Source organism: Sinohyriopsis cumingii, chromosome 4 (assembly GCF_028554795.1).
Source record: "Sinohyriopsis cumingii isolate HCF-2022 chromosome 4, ASM2855479v2, whole genome shotgun sequence".
Classification (NCBI taxonomy): Eukaryota; Metazoa; Mollusca; class Bivalvia; order Unionida; family Unionidae; genus Sinohyriopsis; species Sinohyriopsis cumingii.
In genome coordinates, this window is record NC_142964.1 from 47,679,720 (window position 1) to 47,693,450 (window position 13,731).

Genomic DNA, 13,731 nt, shown 5'->3' on the forward strand with positions numbered 1-13,731 from the left:
AAAGAGCAATTAACTGTAAGTTACAAGTCAGAGGAAATTGACTAAACTGGACGCAAGATATTGCGGGTAATAAGTGCTTTTTAACTTTATACAAAGGTAACTTATTTTTCCGGCTCAGAAGCGGGAGGTCGATGGTTTGAACCCGACCGAGTCATACCAAAGGCTTACAAAAACGGTACTAACAGATGCTTCACTAGGCACTCATCATTACGAGGTTAGTATTAGGATTGGTCGGCCTCGTACCAGGATAGTGTGACTAGGTGGGGCATCATGTTACATGTATGCGGCATGATGCCCCAGTGCTAGACATCAATATAACCTGCCACACTCCAGACATGGTAGCGATATGACAAAACAATGTTTAAAGCTACGTTAAAAATCCTAATCACACACACACATACACCTATTCAAAACACATTTTTTCAAATTTAATTCAACAAAATAGAAAAATCTTCTTCTTCTTCTTAATATTATTATCATCATTATTATTATTATTAGTAGTAGTAGTAGTAGCATAGTAATTATTATTATTATTATTATTATTATTATTATTATTATTATTATATCTGTAGAATGTCCCATGTAGTCTTCAGTTGTGGTCTTTGTGCAAACCGCCGTTTCCTGATTTAACTACTGCATTATGGACATTTTTAGTGCAGATGTTCTTGGTTAGGTATAGTTATAATCAATATCGTCCAATTGTTTTTCTTTGATTTGAATACACATTTTTCTCGTTACATATGCAACATAAGAAACATCTTCTTCTTGTTGTTGTTCTTGTTCTTCTTCTTCTTATTATTATTATTAGTATTAGTATTATTATTATACTATTTGTGTAATGTCCCATGAAGTTTTCAGTTGTGGTCTTTGTGCAATCCACCATTTCCTGATTTTAACTACTGCATTATGGACATTTTTAGTTCAGATGTTCTTGGTTAGGAATAGTAATAATCAATATAGCCCCATTGTTTTTCTTTGATTTGAATATACATTGTTTGATATATAAGAAAACCAAAATAGTTTGAATCAAGTTCGTCCAGTACGGAATATGGTTTTCTTGCTATATATACAAAATTTAATATATTTCTTTCATAACCTTATTCAATCCTAATTATATGAGTCTCCCTAAATTTTCACAAGACGAAGGGCCAGAAAAATGGTTGTTCGCAAGTGTTACTGAGAATGACACGTTAGCAGCGTTTTGCAAAGGCCAAATTACAGAAACACAAACTCAGTATTTCAAACTATTCTTAGCGTAGTTTCTAAAAACATTCAGTTTCAAACTACTATGGAAGCTTATCATTAGATATTTGGACATTCCTTGGTAACTGAAAACAATGCAAGAGGAGATTTTCACTTAAAGTACTGATTCAGGTTTATTGGAGACCCTTATTCTGGTCAGAGCTTCCAACGTTTGTGTCACCGTCCCATTTAACAAGCTGATAGAAACAATTCTGAACAAAACATTAGTTTATGCTGATCGCTGATTTCAGTGATACGAACAAGATAGCAAAAATGGACGACTGCCTTTAAGTACTAATAATATTGAAATATTCGGCACTGGAAAATCGAAAAGATTCGATATTCAAATGTAGTAAACGTACTGTTAAATGACTCGATATGACGGTTGTACTCTTTAGTGAATAACACTGTCATGAAAAAAGCAAATATATATATATATATATATATATATATATATATATATATATATATATATATATATATATATATATATATATATGTAGCAAGATATCCATCAAATTCTTTTAGCGGTGTCATTTCTAAATGGGTCACAAGACTTTTATCCCACTTGAACATATCTGGCCTAAAACAAAATTCATTAAAAGAAAATGGAACGGATTTACCTGGTGTTTGTTAACGTGAGGACTGCATCTTTATAAGCATATATCGTATATTCATAAACTTCATAGTGCCGGGTATAAGTAAAACTACATCCCTACAGAGGGTCAACTGCGGAATATGGCCATGCACCTTTACCTTTCAAGATGGATTTCGTTATATTGTTTTTGAAGATATGGAAACATTTTGTGTGACATATATTCAACGTTGAGCACACACATAACGGAAATAACACATTCTCGTGTTCGTGGTAACAGTACCACAGATTTAATGGACATATATATATGCATATATATACATATACATATATATATATATATATATATATATATATATATATATATATATATATATATATATATATTGTGTTAGTATAAAATAGTTGTGCATAAACAACCTTATGAATAATGACATATATTACCTGGGTATTCGCCGTGGCTTGAGTTGAATGTATGGCTAATGTTCATGTTTTACGTTATGACCTAGATTAATCATTCGCCAGCTTCTGTAGCAACATCCAAGGCATAATCGTAAATCAGTTGATATGCCATAAGTCTGGTTCTGATGTTGAAACGTTTTAATTTTCACAGTACTACCACATAATATAACGAACTGTTAAAAGCAATCACAGCTGCGATTTCCGTGGCTCATATCGCATGCTGAAGTTTCAAGACAAACAAAATCAATTCTTAATTTTTTTAATATGTCATAGGCCTTTATTTTAATTTCCTGTATCAACCATCTTCTTACATTTGTAAATTATTTGGAAGAAATTTAGTGAAACTCTGAAAGTACAAACTTGTATACAGTTTGATAATTGGAACTTGTATCATCCTATATAAATTGATTAAACTCGCATCATCTGATGCTGGAAATTGGAGACGAAATGAGCTGTACTTGTTACTGTACCGTTACCGTTGTCCACATATGTTGACCATAAGTGGCTTGAGGAATGCGTATGCCATTATTGTCTGTAAACGTATTTCTTGTGTCGTATGGGAATGGAGAGAGACTATGTCCATCGACCTGTTGCAGTGTGGCAAGTTTTGCATTAAGAGCAACATTTCGAGCAGCCTTCCAGATTGCGCAGACTGCAAAACTTATTGAGCTGAAACTCAGGATGCCGTTGAAAACGGCCACGACTACGGGTACGGCGTCAACCGCTCTTGAATAAGGATATCCGTACGTGTCCATGGGTATGATAATTGATATGATGAAAATTGGGAAAACGGCCATGAACCACAAGATACTTAGGATACAGTTAAAGTGGACCTGCAATTAGATAATATGTGTAAGAAATGAGAAATATCAAAAGCAAATCAATACATCGTTCACCCCCAGACGAAGTTCAATTCAATTCAATTGTTTCCTTTTATAACCATGTATAACCTTATACAGTACATACTAAAACATTACGTGGTCAATAAATGTGATACATAATACTAAGAAAAGCTCCGATATTTTAAACAACAAAAGCTGGAAATCAAAGGATGGAAAAGTATAAACCATCATATAATAATGTACCCTAAGTAGAATATGACTTATTTTCAACACTTCATACATATGTTTACGTATTGAACATAATGATTTTTTTCTCACTAGAACTTGAAAACTGAATCAACTTGTACATGTTTGGTTTATCCCAGAAGTTCGTTTTCATTAACTTTATTCTACACACATATTTAAAATCCATTAAACTTTCAAATAAGTGAAAACAAATTCATACGTGATGTTGCTTGAAATCAAGCTACATCAACTGCTTTTATGGTTGTTATTTCAAAGTAAACGCGATCATTGTATCACTTGTAAACAAATATTCCACTCAGTTTAATTAAAGTATTTGCTATTGTTGCTAAGCGTAATCAGTTTGTGAACGGATAGCACACCATTGTTAGAAAGCTTAATTGAGAACATATTTGTTAATTTTTTGCACAATATGTTTTTTTAAAATTCTTCTCCGTATATAAGTAGGACCCGATTTAAAAATAACCCTATCTCACATAACCTTCTAAACGCGATATTCTTATTTTAGACTCAATACAGAATTTAATATGTGCTAAATAGGAAACGGAAAAAAAAGGAATGTCAAATGCTAATAATTAAAAGGTCTCAAAATTCATTTAGTAGAGCGAGTTAGGCGAAAGGAGGGAGATAACATTTGTGGTGTGACCATTATATATATGCATGCAGATATTGGTGTATGTTTCTTTCTGTCGGTATGTCTCCCTAAATGACAGATATGTATGCAAAACAGTTGCATGTTTTTTCCAATCTAATACCCGCAACAAAAGTGCAAACATTGAGACCGTACGTAAGTCAATACGTACATATATTATATATAAATATGTCTGGGCCGTATATAAATTATATTTGTGTTTTTGTAGAGATTCAAAAGATGCATATATGTGCCATTTTTCATCAATCATTTCCCATATACAACATATATTATTTTACATCATATTGTAAAACGTCATACATTTTTACATGGGCCATCTTTGCTACTTCAGTTAAATATATATTCTAGCTCGATAATTGTAGTACCAACGAGGGAGATTGAACACTCTATCTCTTTTGTTTTATTCTAATATTCCAAAATTAGGTAAATATTTTAAAACTTGAAACGTTTCCAGATGAGTATACTTTCTCCTTTCAATCCAGTTTAAACATTTTAGTAATGCCTCATTTTCAAATATGACAAGATAAAGTCCCTATGTAATCGTGACAAAATGATACATGCTTGAAGAGACTTCCCAATTGTTCTAAAAACGATTTTGGTAGATACTATATATAGCTGACCCTAAGGAGGTCTCTGAGCCATCTAGGGTGAGAGCATTGTCATTACAGTGAAATAATATATTCTGTGTTTGTAAATGTAATTCTTTTAATAGTTGGATGTTCTGAATCGAATGAGTTAGCATCTCCGCACAAAAGGAAAAAAAGCATCGAGGAATGAGATCACCTTGTCTAAATTAATTATTGATTTTAAACCACGGTTAATTATTTTCAGTTACCGTTAGAATGTCTAACTCATTTTTTGCGAATGTTTCGTCTCGCTAAATTAAATTTAGGACTTTCTTATTTGTAAAGATTCTATTTTTCAAATTATATAAATAGTTTGAAACCATTTCCTAGTCTTCTGTCTTAATTGCCGTATATTCCACCCCGTCTCCTTTAGAGTTCTTGACACGGACTTTCACTAAATGTCACGTTATCATTTCTAATTCATGAATATATTTATACTGTTTTCCTGTTCTTTAAATGTAATATCGTTTGCAATTTTCTCTTTATGTTGAGTTTGTTGTTCGTTATTTGAAGCATTAGAAACATAGTTTCAATTTTTTATTTATAAGAAATATTTAATCTTTAAAAGAGAATCTCAGAAATTGGAGTTAGTTCTAAGTTACAATTTGATGCGAGAGACATATATTTGGTCCTGGAGTCGTGAATTGAATCCATCACATTCGTTATGTAGACTAACGTCTTGAAGGACTGACGGTTTTACTTCCAAAAAGGTATGTGTTGTTCTGTTTTTTGAAAACTGGGAGTTGTTTAGACTCAAGAATGGTCAGTTTTATAGCCTTGTTCTACGTATTGTAAGTACAATAGCTGCAACCCGTCTACTGGTTGTAATATAATTACAGATAGATTTGAAACCCGAAAATGACACCGACCATAATGTCTAGTGACTAATCAACAACTTACAGTTTGTAAATTCTAAGTGTCATAAAACAGAAATTATATGTGTCAACATGTTTTCACGTACCCGGCAAACAGCTCCACGTAGTGCGATACAAACACAAATTCAAAACTCTCTATCATATTAAGCGATGATAGCAAATATTATTGGGTTCTTTCACATCGTCACAGCTGACACTTAAGAATATTTAAAGTTATATCGCGATTTCCTTTCATTTAGAAGACGGAATATTATATGGCTTTATACTTTTAATCTTTAATCTAACTGTAAGTAAGCCTTCAGTTGCATACGTTGCATAAAGTGTGCGTTTGCAAGAAAATATTATTTCTCTTTTTCACTGGTAATTTTTCTTACACAATCCTTTTTCTATACACGAGATCCTTTATTTTCGCGGTCGTGTTAAAAGAGTTACAAACAATATCTTTTTTCAGTTGTAAGATTGATGGGTGTTACTTAGGTTCGCGTTTGTACAACTTTGTCTTACTTCAGACATGCAAATCTCGAACGCCTGTTTATCGTTTTTAAATGCATATTATGTATTCATTCTTGCACATCCAGAATGAAGTATTTTTAACTCTGGCTCATTTTCATTTCCTCGCTTTCAATAACTGCTAAAGTTCGTGTAATTCCGACTATTCAAGGTTAAAATCTCGCGAAAATTGGAAATAACATTTCTAGTGGCTGTTGGCTCTATGCATTGCGTTGTTATCCTAACACCATATATAACGAAATTGCAGATATTCTACATGGAAGTGACATAGAGGTATGCCAATATTTCCTACACTGTGATACAGGCAAATGGACATCACTTACTTTCATTGATGCCACAAAATATGTGGCGTTCAAATTTAAATTGGATTAACAGACTGCAATCACAGTGTCTTAGTCATTAAGCTAACTTTAATCTTGGTATAATGTGATTCTTCTTTTGTCTTTTGTCTTTTAGATTTGTTTATGACAACGAGAATGATCAATGGATTAACATCTTGTTTCTTTCGAAATTGCTATGCTAAAGCTAATTATATGCGTATCAGAAATCGAGCGAATTCTCTAACACTGTTTATGTATCCGATAAAAAACATACCTCAGAATATAATTATGGTCAAATTTGTCACCACATGCAATTTGAGACATATATAAGATACAAAATTTTCCAAAGTACAACGAACCGTATCAATATCATTCTCCTGCCTTCGTGCACTGCTAGAGTCTCATCACTGTATTCTTGGATAAAGTGGGCTGAGTGTCAATGAATGACTATTAAAAAATCTCTTCGATTTTTAGGATGTGATAAAACACGCCGCGAATAAACTGAATTCGTACAGTTTAGACTAGATGAGGTAAAAAGACCTGGAGATAAAACTGTTAAATTGCGCACTAGTTGTGACCAGTATATAGGTTTAAGACTCGTCATAGTCGATTATACGATATGAATAAGAAAGAATATGAATCAAATATAGTGTACAATCTACAGATAGGGTTTGACACTGGATCAAAGGCAGTGTAGCAATAGACTGAGGTATGGAATCGTTGATTTCTTTCTACCGATATTATATCATTTCATGACATGCAATGTAACTCTTAATATCTACATCCTAGTGTAATATTAGAAACATAAATATAACTAAGAGAGTTAATATGGTGCCTGTTTGTGGAGACAGATGGACTGTAATTGGCTGGCTAGGTGTTATTGTTAAATCCAAATTCATCCTGTATTTATAGCTTTAATATACAATTCTGTTTGGATAAATATGCTCTCTAAGTCAATCCGCCCTAGGCTGGACTCGTTGGTAGAATTTCATTTGTCTCAGAGAGAGAGAGAGAGAGTTTTCTACAGAATCGGAATACGTACAAGAATGTGACGCAGGTTCTGGTAATTGCATTGTGATGCAATCCAGAAGACGACGAAAACAAATGCAGGCAAGATGGGCTGAAAAAATAGATTGGCAAATTTTAAGATTGGCTGGATTTAGTGTAGGTTTTGTGATCTGCAGCTCTCCCTCTGGTACAATCACTAATGCATAAATATAAACAGTTTCAATATACATACGCGAATGCATTCACTAAAGCATTATACTGCACTAACATGAAACGTGTTATGCATATATATATATATATATATATATATATATATATATATATATATATATATATATATATATATATATATATATCGTGTCTTTACTTCTTATCCGCGATTCTGGATTTTGGAGGTTTTTCCTACTTGACTTTGACATATTTCTTAGTAGCAAACAATATATTTAGTACAATCTGAGTTTGGAGTCAGTCGCTTTGCAGTTAAACTAGGAATTACCTTGGAATAATAATAATAATAATAATAATAATAATAATAATAATAATAATAATAATAATAATAACAATTATTCTATGTATGTGATTGCCCATTCAATGATGATAATTTCTTACCGACAGGTGAATCAACATGAGAATGAAATGCGACGTTGCTCCACAAATGATGATGCCAACAACTAGATTAACAACTTGGATTATGTGATGTGCCACTATCACATTCTGTAGTATGCGATTCACTTCCATTTCCGCTCCTAATAAAGGAAAGAAAACATTTAACAACTGAAAAAGACGATGTTACCTATTCTCTAACGGCATCAAATGTCATATCGTAATATTGTGAATCATCATTACCACAGTCATCGTGAGGAAAGGAGTTACTTTAGAAATTGTCATCAATAGGCATTTCTCGCACTTATTATGACAGGAAAGCAGCTCGAATGATACTGGTCAAGATTATAAACTATTTGAATGAGCATCTGGAAAAGACGCAATGCACTTGGCTGTTCGTGTTGATGTTTGTGAGCGATGATTTAATTTGAAAATGAGATCGAGATCCATGAGTATTTAGACATCAGAGACAGTCGAAAAGTCACATAGAATATGTCATCTCTTTTAATAATTAGAAATAGTATCCACTGAGGTATGGTGACAGGGTACCGTGAGAAGCAAATCACAGTGATATAATCCAGGTATAACGTCCTGGAATGAATTCATAATAATCCCTATATAGCATTTCAGTAAAGTCAAAATACAAAATAATATCTCTGATCATTCTATGTTGTCTACTACTGAAAACAATGCAATGAAAAAAAAAGATAATAAGACTAATGTAGTCTTTTCCTGGTGCGAGTAGTGGATAAGGATGTGATCATTTTCCTGCGAATCTACTACTAAATGGAATGCTAAGTAAAACATAGTTTTCACTCATTTAATTGTATGGGTCTATATTTGTTTGAAGCTTATGTGGTATTTTAGGAAAAGTGTCCATCACTCTTGAAAAGTGTACTAAAGATAGTAGTCAATACCATTTTCTGTGTCAGGTAATTATGCGCCACTGTGACATAATTTACAGATGTGAAAGGAATATACCATCAAAAACACGTGTTTATGCCAAAAACCTAAATATAGACTCTTAGAAGTCCAAAAGATATTTCGACGTTCTCATGAAGATTCCACCTAACACTTGTGATTTACTGCATTCCATATATGGTTGCGTCTATCTATATACATTTTAGTATTTTCTTTGAGTATACCACTTCTACTAATCACCTCAACATATTTATATTCAAGATATTATCGACAGAGATATGGAATCAAAAGCGTTTTAATCACTCAGAACTTTATATAATCGGGAAAAGTTGTACAGGAACACATTTAGATTCTGTGTCTATACATTTTAATTATTCTAAGACGGACCAAACTTGTAGCTTTTAGAGGAAATCCAAGCAATGTAAGTCTGTATTTCTGCCTTCAGGCCGAGAAATGCGCCCAGTGTCTTTTATTGGGGAAGCATTTTCATAAAGACTTCTGACAAATTATATGTATATTCTTAAATTTAAGTAAAATTGTACCTGTCATTGCGACATTTGCGAGCTGTTGTTTTAATCTTCTTTCTGACACATTTCATACCAATGTAGGATTCAGCAGTATTCATTTATGGTAGTTTCAACCATGTTGATTTGATGGAAATAATGTTAAAAGGTGTCAAAACACGAGATGCTAGAAGCGGACGTATTATGAGTATGGGTAAAGTAAATAACAATGATAATAACCTAAAGGATGTATGGAAGAAGACGAAAAATAGATGGCATGCATGCATACGTGACATAGCAGACTTCGGCGATTCTCGGGTGTGATTATTTTGGTTGCTTATGTTATTCTTTTTCAAGAATGTTTGATTCCAATACAAACAGAGAAGAAGACGAAAGATAGATAACATGCATACATAAGTTCCAAAGCAGACGTGGGAGATTATTCAGTGCACTTATTGTAGATGCTTCTCTTATTCCTTTTCAATGACGACAGGAAAGATTGATTCCCATGCAACCAGATAGAGACACAACAGAAGCATCTGCAGCTTTAAAGGATGCATTTTCAAACTAATCCAATACCTAAATAAAACTGCCTGTTGTTTACTTTTACACAATGCATAATGTATTCAACATTGTAGTCATTACTGAGAGGAGAGAGTTGTTGATCATCATATAGACACGAGCTTTTAAGGGTCCCTAGCAAAATTGTCCATGAAAATGTTTAAGTTTAATAACAACTATGATAGTGTGTATCTACCGGTAAAACGTCGCTATATAGTGTAACTTTGTCGGTTTTGAGAAATTTATATTTTGTCTCATGAGCAACGGTTATCCTCGTCAACATTTGTTGCAATAAAGTGTAGCTTTGTCGGATTTGAGATATTCATATTTTTTATCGTATGGGCCACAGTTACCCTTGTCAACAAAGCTAGCTATATTATTTAGCTTTGTAGGATTTGGATATTCATATTTTATTTCCAAATGGGCAACATTTATTCTTGTGATAGCGTTCAGATGTTACGTTGTCAAATGTCACCAATTAAAAGAATTTATATATAACGGTTATCAATTGTACATCAAGAATATGCTCATTGGGACTAGTAGACTACATGATTATGTTAAATACGACCTGATTAAACAATTGGGCATTTAACGTAACGGACTGCATAACAGGGCCTGCAACCTGAATATTGATGATTTACACAGAACCATAACTCTTGGCTTAATAAACAGATTTGAAGAGGAGCAATGCAGACAGTAATATAAACATTATTTCTGATGTTCAGCCAAAACCTATGCCGGTTATCTCGACTATATTTAACAACGTTTGAGAAAAGAGAGTCCATTTCATTACACATATGTCGATTTTGACATAGCAGAAGGAGGTTGTGTATATATTACAATGAATGGGTTCGAAATGAAACTCTTGTATAAATATATAAACAGCAGTATTTAATGCATAATTTGTTTATTATGTGAAATAATAAGTATTCAATACATCGGCTATAAATGCCGATGTACAACATGCAGACATACAGTGATTGGTTCAATAAAAGAGACATTAGAGGATATTAGATAATTCGAAAAGTATTTCTTCAGCCCTATAAATGTGTATACAATATTGGAAAGGACGGTTTCAAAACAGAACTGCTTACAGAAAAAGCAAAGATATATGCTATTCATCATCTTGTGAATATTAGAGTTATGTATAAGCTTACATGTGTACATGTAGCTACAAGGTCGAAACTAACGACCTTTAACTTAACAAGCATGTCACATATATGAAAGTGAACTAACTGAAAAGAGAATGTGTTGACTGTATTCACATAGACATACATAACGCATATATTCCGATATTTCAGATATCAAACTGTCATAACATTATGTTCCCAAAACCTGTCTATTCAGTAGGTAATTTATTCACCAAACGGTCATGAAAATCATATGTATGAACAAATGCAAATAGTAATGAAAGAACGGTTATACTATATTAATACATAAATGATTTAAAAGTGATAAATTCGATAAAGAAGGAATGAACGTGATTTGTATATTTCAGTCGTTCTCATTACATGTATTTTGCATTTTGTGTTCCAAATTTATCTGTAATCATGTAACATAATAGTTTGATCGATGCATTTCGCAAGTGACACGATTCATGGATACGGACCTTTAATAGATGGGTGGCCCTGCCGGACATAGAATGCTGAGCGACTTAGCGGGTTCTCGGGGGATAACACCTATGTCCATATATGAGATAATAGATATTTGCCGAGAAGCAACTTAAATATCTCTCATTACTGTCACAAGTGTAGACCAAAATGTCCCTGCTTAGCTAAACGTGTATACCTCAAATCAATCGAAAAGTGGAAAATATGACAACCCCAAGTCGGAAGCTGAAGGCCTTAGGTGTCCTGCAGAATGCGATGCTTACATTCCCGATAGATTAATTTACCCGCAATAGTGTGTTTCAGTGTGTGTGTGTGTGTGTGTGTGTGTGTGTGTGTGTGTGTGTGTGTGTTCTGTTAAGCAATATTTGTATTATACTAGTTATCATATTTGTTTCATAATTTTCATGTAATAAGTACGTATGTAAGAAAGATCTATTTGTCTTATTTAATAACCTTAGTAAACTAATCTGTCATTATAAATCAGGAATGAGAATGGTAACAATATACTTACAAATGGATGTACACGGAAAATAAGAGTACGTGTGAAAAAGGTGTACACGGAAAATAAGCGTACATTTGTTGTTGTTGTTGTAGTTGTTGGGTTTAATGCCAGTTTTCAGCACAAAAAATATACATGGCGGCCAGAATACATGGTAGAAGAAGAAACATGGAAAAGCCCGGAAAGAACCACCAACCTATGATAAGTTACTGGCAATCTTTCTCATATACCCACCAATGGTCAAATCAGAGACTCGAAGCCACGCAAACAGAGGTGAGTATATGTGTAAATAAGTGTATACGGAAAATAAGCATGTACATGCCTTCCATAATTTATGTTTGTGCAAATTAAAACAAATAATTGCGTAACAAGTTCTCTTCTAATGATTTTCTGTTTCATATTAACAGTTTAGCGCAAGAATTTATATAGGTTAACGATTATGACAATTATTTATATCTCTCTTTCATATTTGTTTAAAATAATCTGTTAATTTCGATTTCTTGCACATATATTTGTATAAAAGACAAAAGTGTGATCATTATATGGCACTTAAGAATTATAACTTTCAAGCGTTCATGCAAACAATTCGTTTTTCACTTGACAATTTGATTATCTGAAAATTGTGGGCCACATTTAATCAACCTCCTCTTTGTTTCTTCTTACGTGCTTGAAGTGCGAATCGTTTGGTCTATTCTCTACACGGACGAATATAAACTTTGTTATGGAACACCACATAATGCTCGCTTTTAACATGAAAATAAAGCTGAACATTCTTTACAAAATTGTCCATACTTACGAAGTTGGTCATACTGTAAGCTCATGGTGGTAAATATTTTAATTCAGTTGCTCCAATCAACAAATTAAAAAATTGGATCTGTAAAAATACAGGAAATTCGCCTATTATTCTCAAAGATGAATTATTGTTGTTTTACAAAATTCCAACATTGGTAAATGCGATTCAGTCTATTCACTAGTGGATCGCACTGCTATATCAGTTTTTAAACGGTACAGAACAGACAACATACATTGATTATCTCAGTGGATGTATGACTGAATAATTCTGTGTTGCGTATTCTTTTGTGATTTTGATCAAGTTGATCAAAATAAAGGCCAGGATAGAAAACAAGAATATTGACTATTTAATTCAGTTAATAATTTCAACCAATCGTTTACGCCTTCCGCTTTAACTCAACGATACAGTTGCCATAACTCAACGATACAGTCACCATAAGTTACGTTACAGTGTATATGCTTTTGGACCTGTTGCTCGCGAGGACGGAATCAAGTAGTTTTATTCTCAAAATCATATTATTAGTTCGATTTTAGAACTGCTCTTAATGAACCAATTCTAATTTCTTTATAACCGTAACAACAAACATCGCTGGCAGCCAATATTAAAATGACATCGTTTCCGTTCTACTACTGAATATGTCATTATATGAGTACATTTGTTAATATTGGAGATTGGTGAATGTAAACAAAATATAAATTAATGCCACATCCACACAATTTAAACATTTTTGGAATGAAATAATATGAATACACATACCTTTATCTTCTTATTTCGGCAATCGCCTTCGTGTAACTGCGCAACTCACTACTGCGTATTTAGAATGGATAGACCAATAAGAGGCCCAGTAATATTGGGAATGAGAGAGT

General features: G+C 33.0%; 1 protein-coding gene across 1 annotated transcript; it reads right to left on the reverse strand.

Annotated features, from left to right (window-relative positions):
* Positions 1-2,544: 2,544 nt before the first annotated feature.
* On the reverse strand, positions 2,545-13,693 carry LOC149801111 (uncharacterized). Its single transcript, XM_089955140.1, has 5 exons — positions 13,622-13,693; positions 12,869-12,946; positions 7,985-8,121; positions 7,410-7,487; positions 2,545-3,132 (listed from the first exon to the last, which is right to left on the reverse strand). The coding sequence occupies exons 2-5, from the start codon at positions 12,891-12,893 to the stop codon at positions 2,761-2,763; spliced, it is 612 nt and encodes a 203-aa protein (XP_089811266.1). The 5' UTR covers positions 12,894-12,946; positions 13,622-13,693; the 3' UTR covers positions 2,545-2,760.
* Between the last annotated feature and the right edge of the window lie 38 nt (positions 13,694-13,731).

Excerpts from the sequence above, each read along its gene's own strand:
- LOC149801111 (XM_089955140.1), bottom strand. The coding sequence starts at position 12,893 with ATGAGCTTACAGTATGACCAACTTC. Across the intron at positions 8,122-12,868 it reads CTTACAGTATGACCAACTTC|GAGCGGAAATGGAAGTGAAT; the intron begins GTAAGTATGGAC and ends TTCCTTTATTAG. Across the intron at positions 7,488-7,984 it reads TCATGTTGATTCACCTGTCG|CCCATCTTGCCTGCATTTGT; the intron begins GTAAGAAATTAT and ends CTATTTTTTCAG.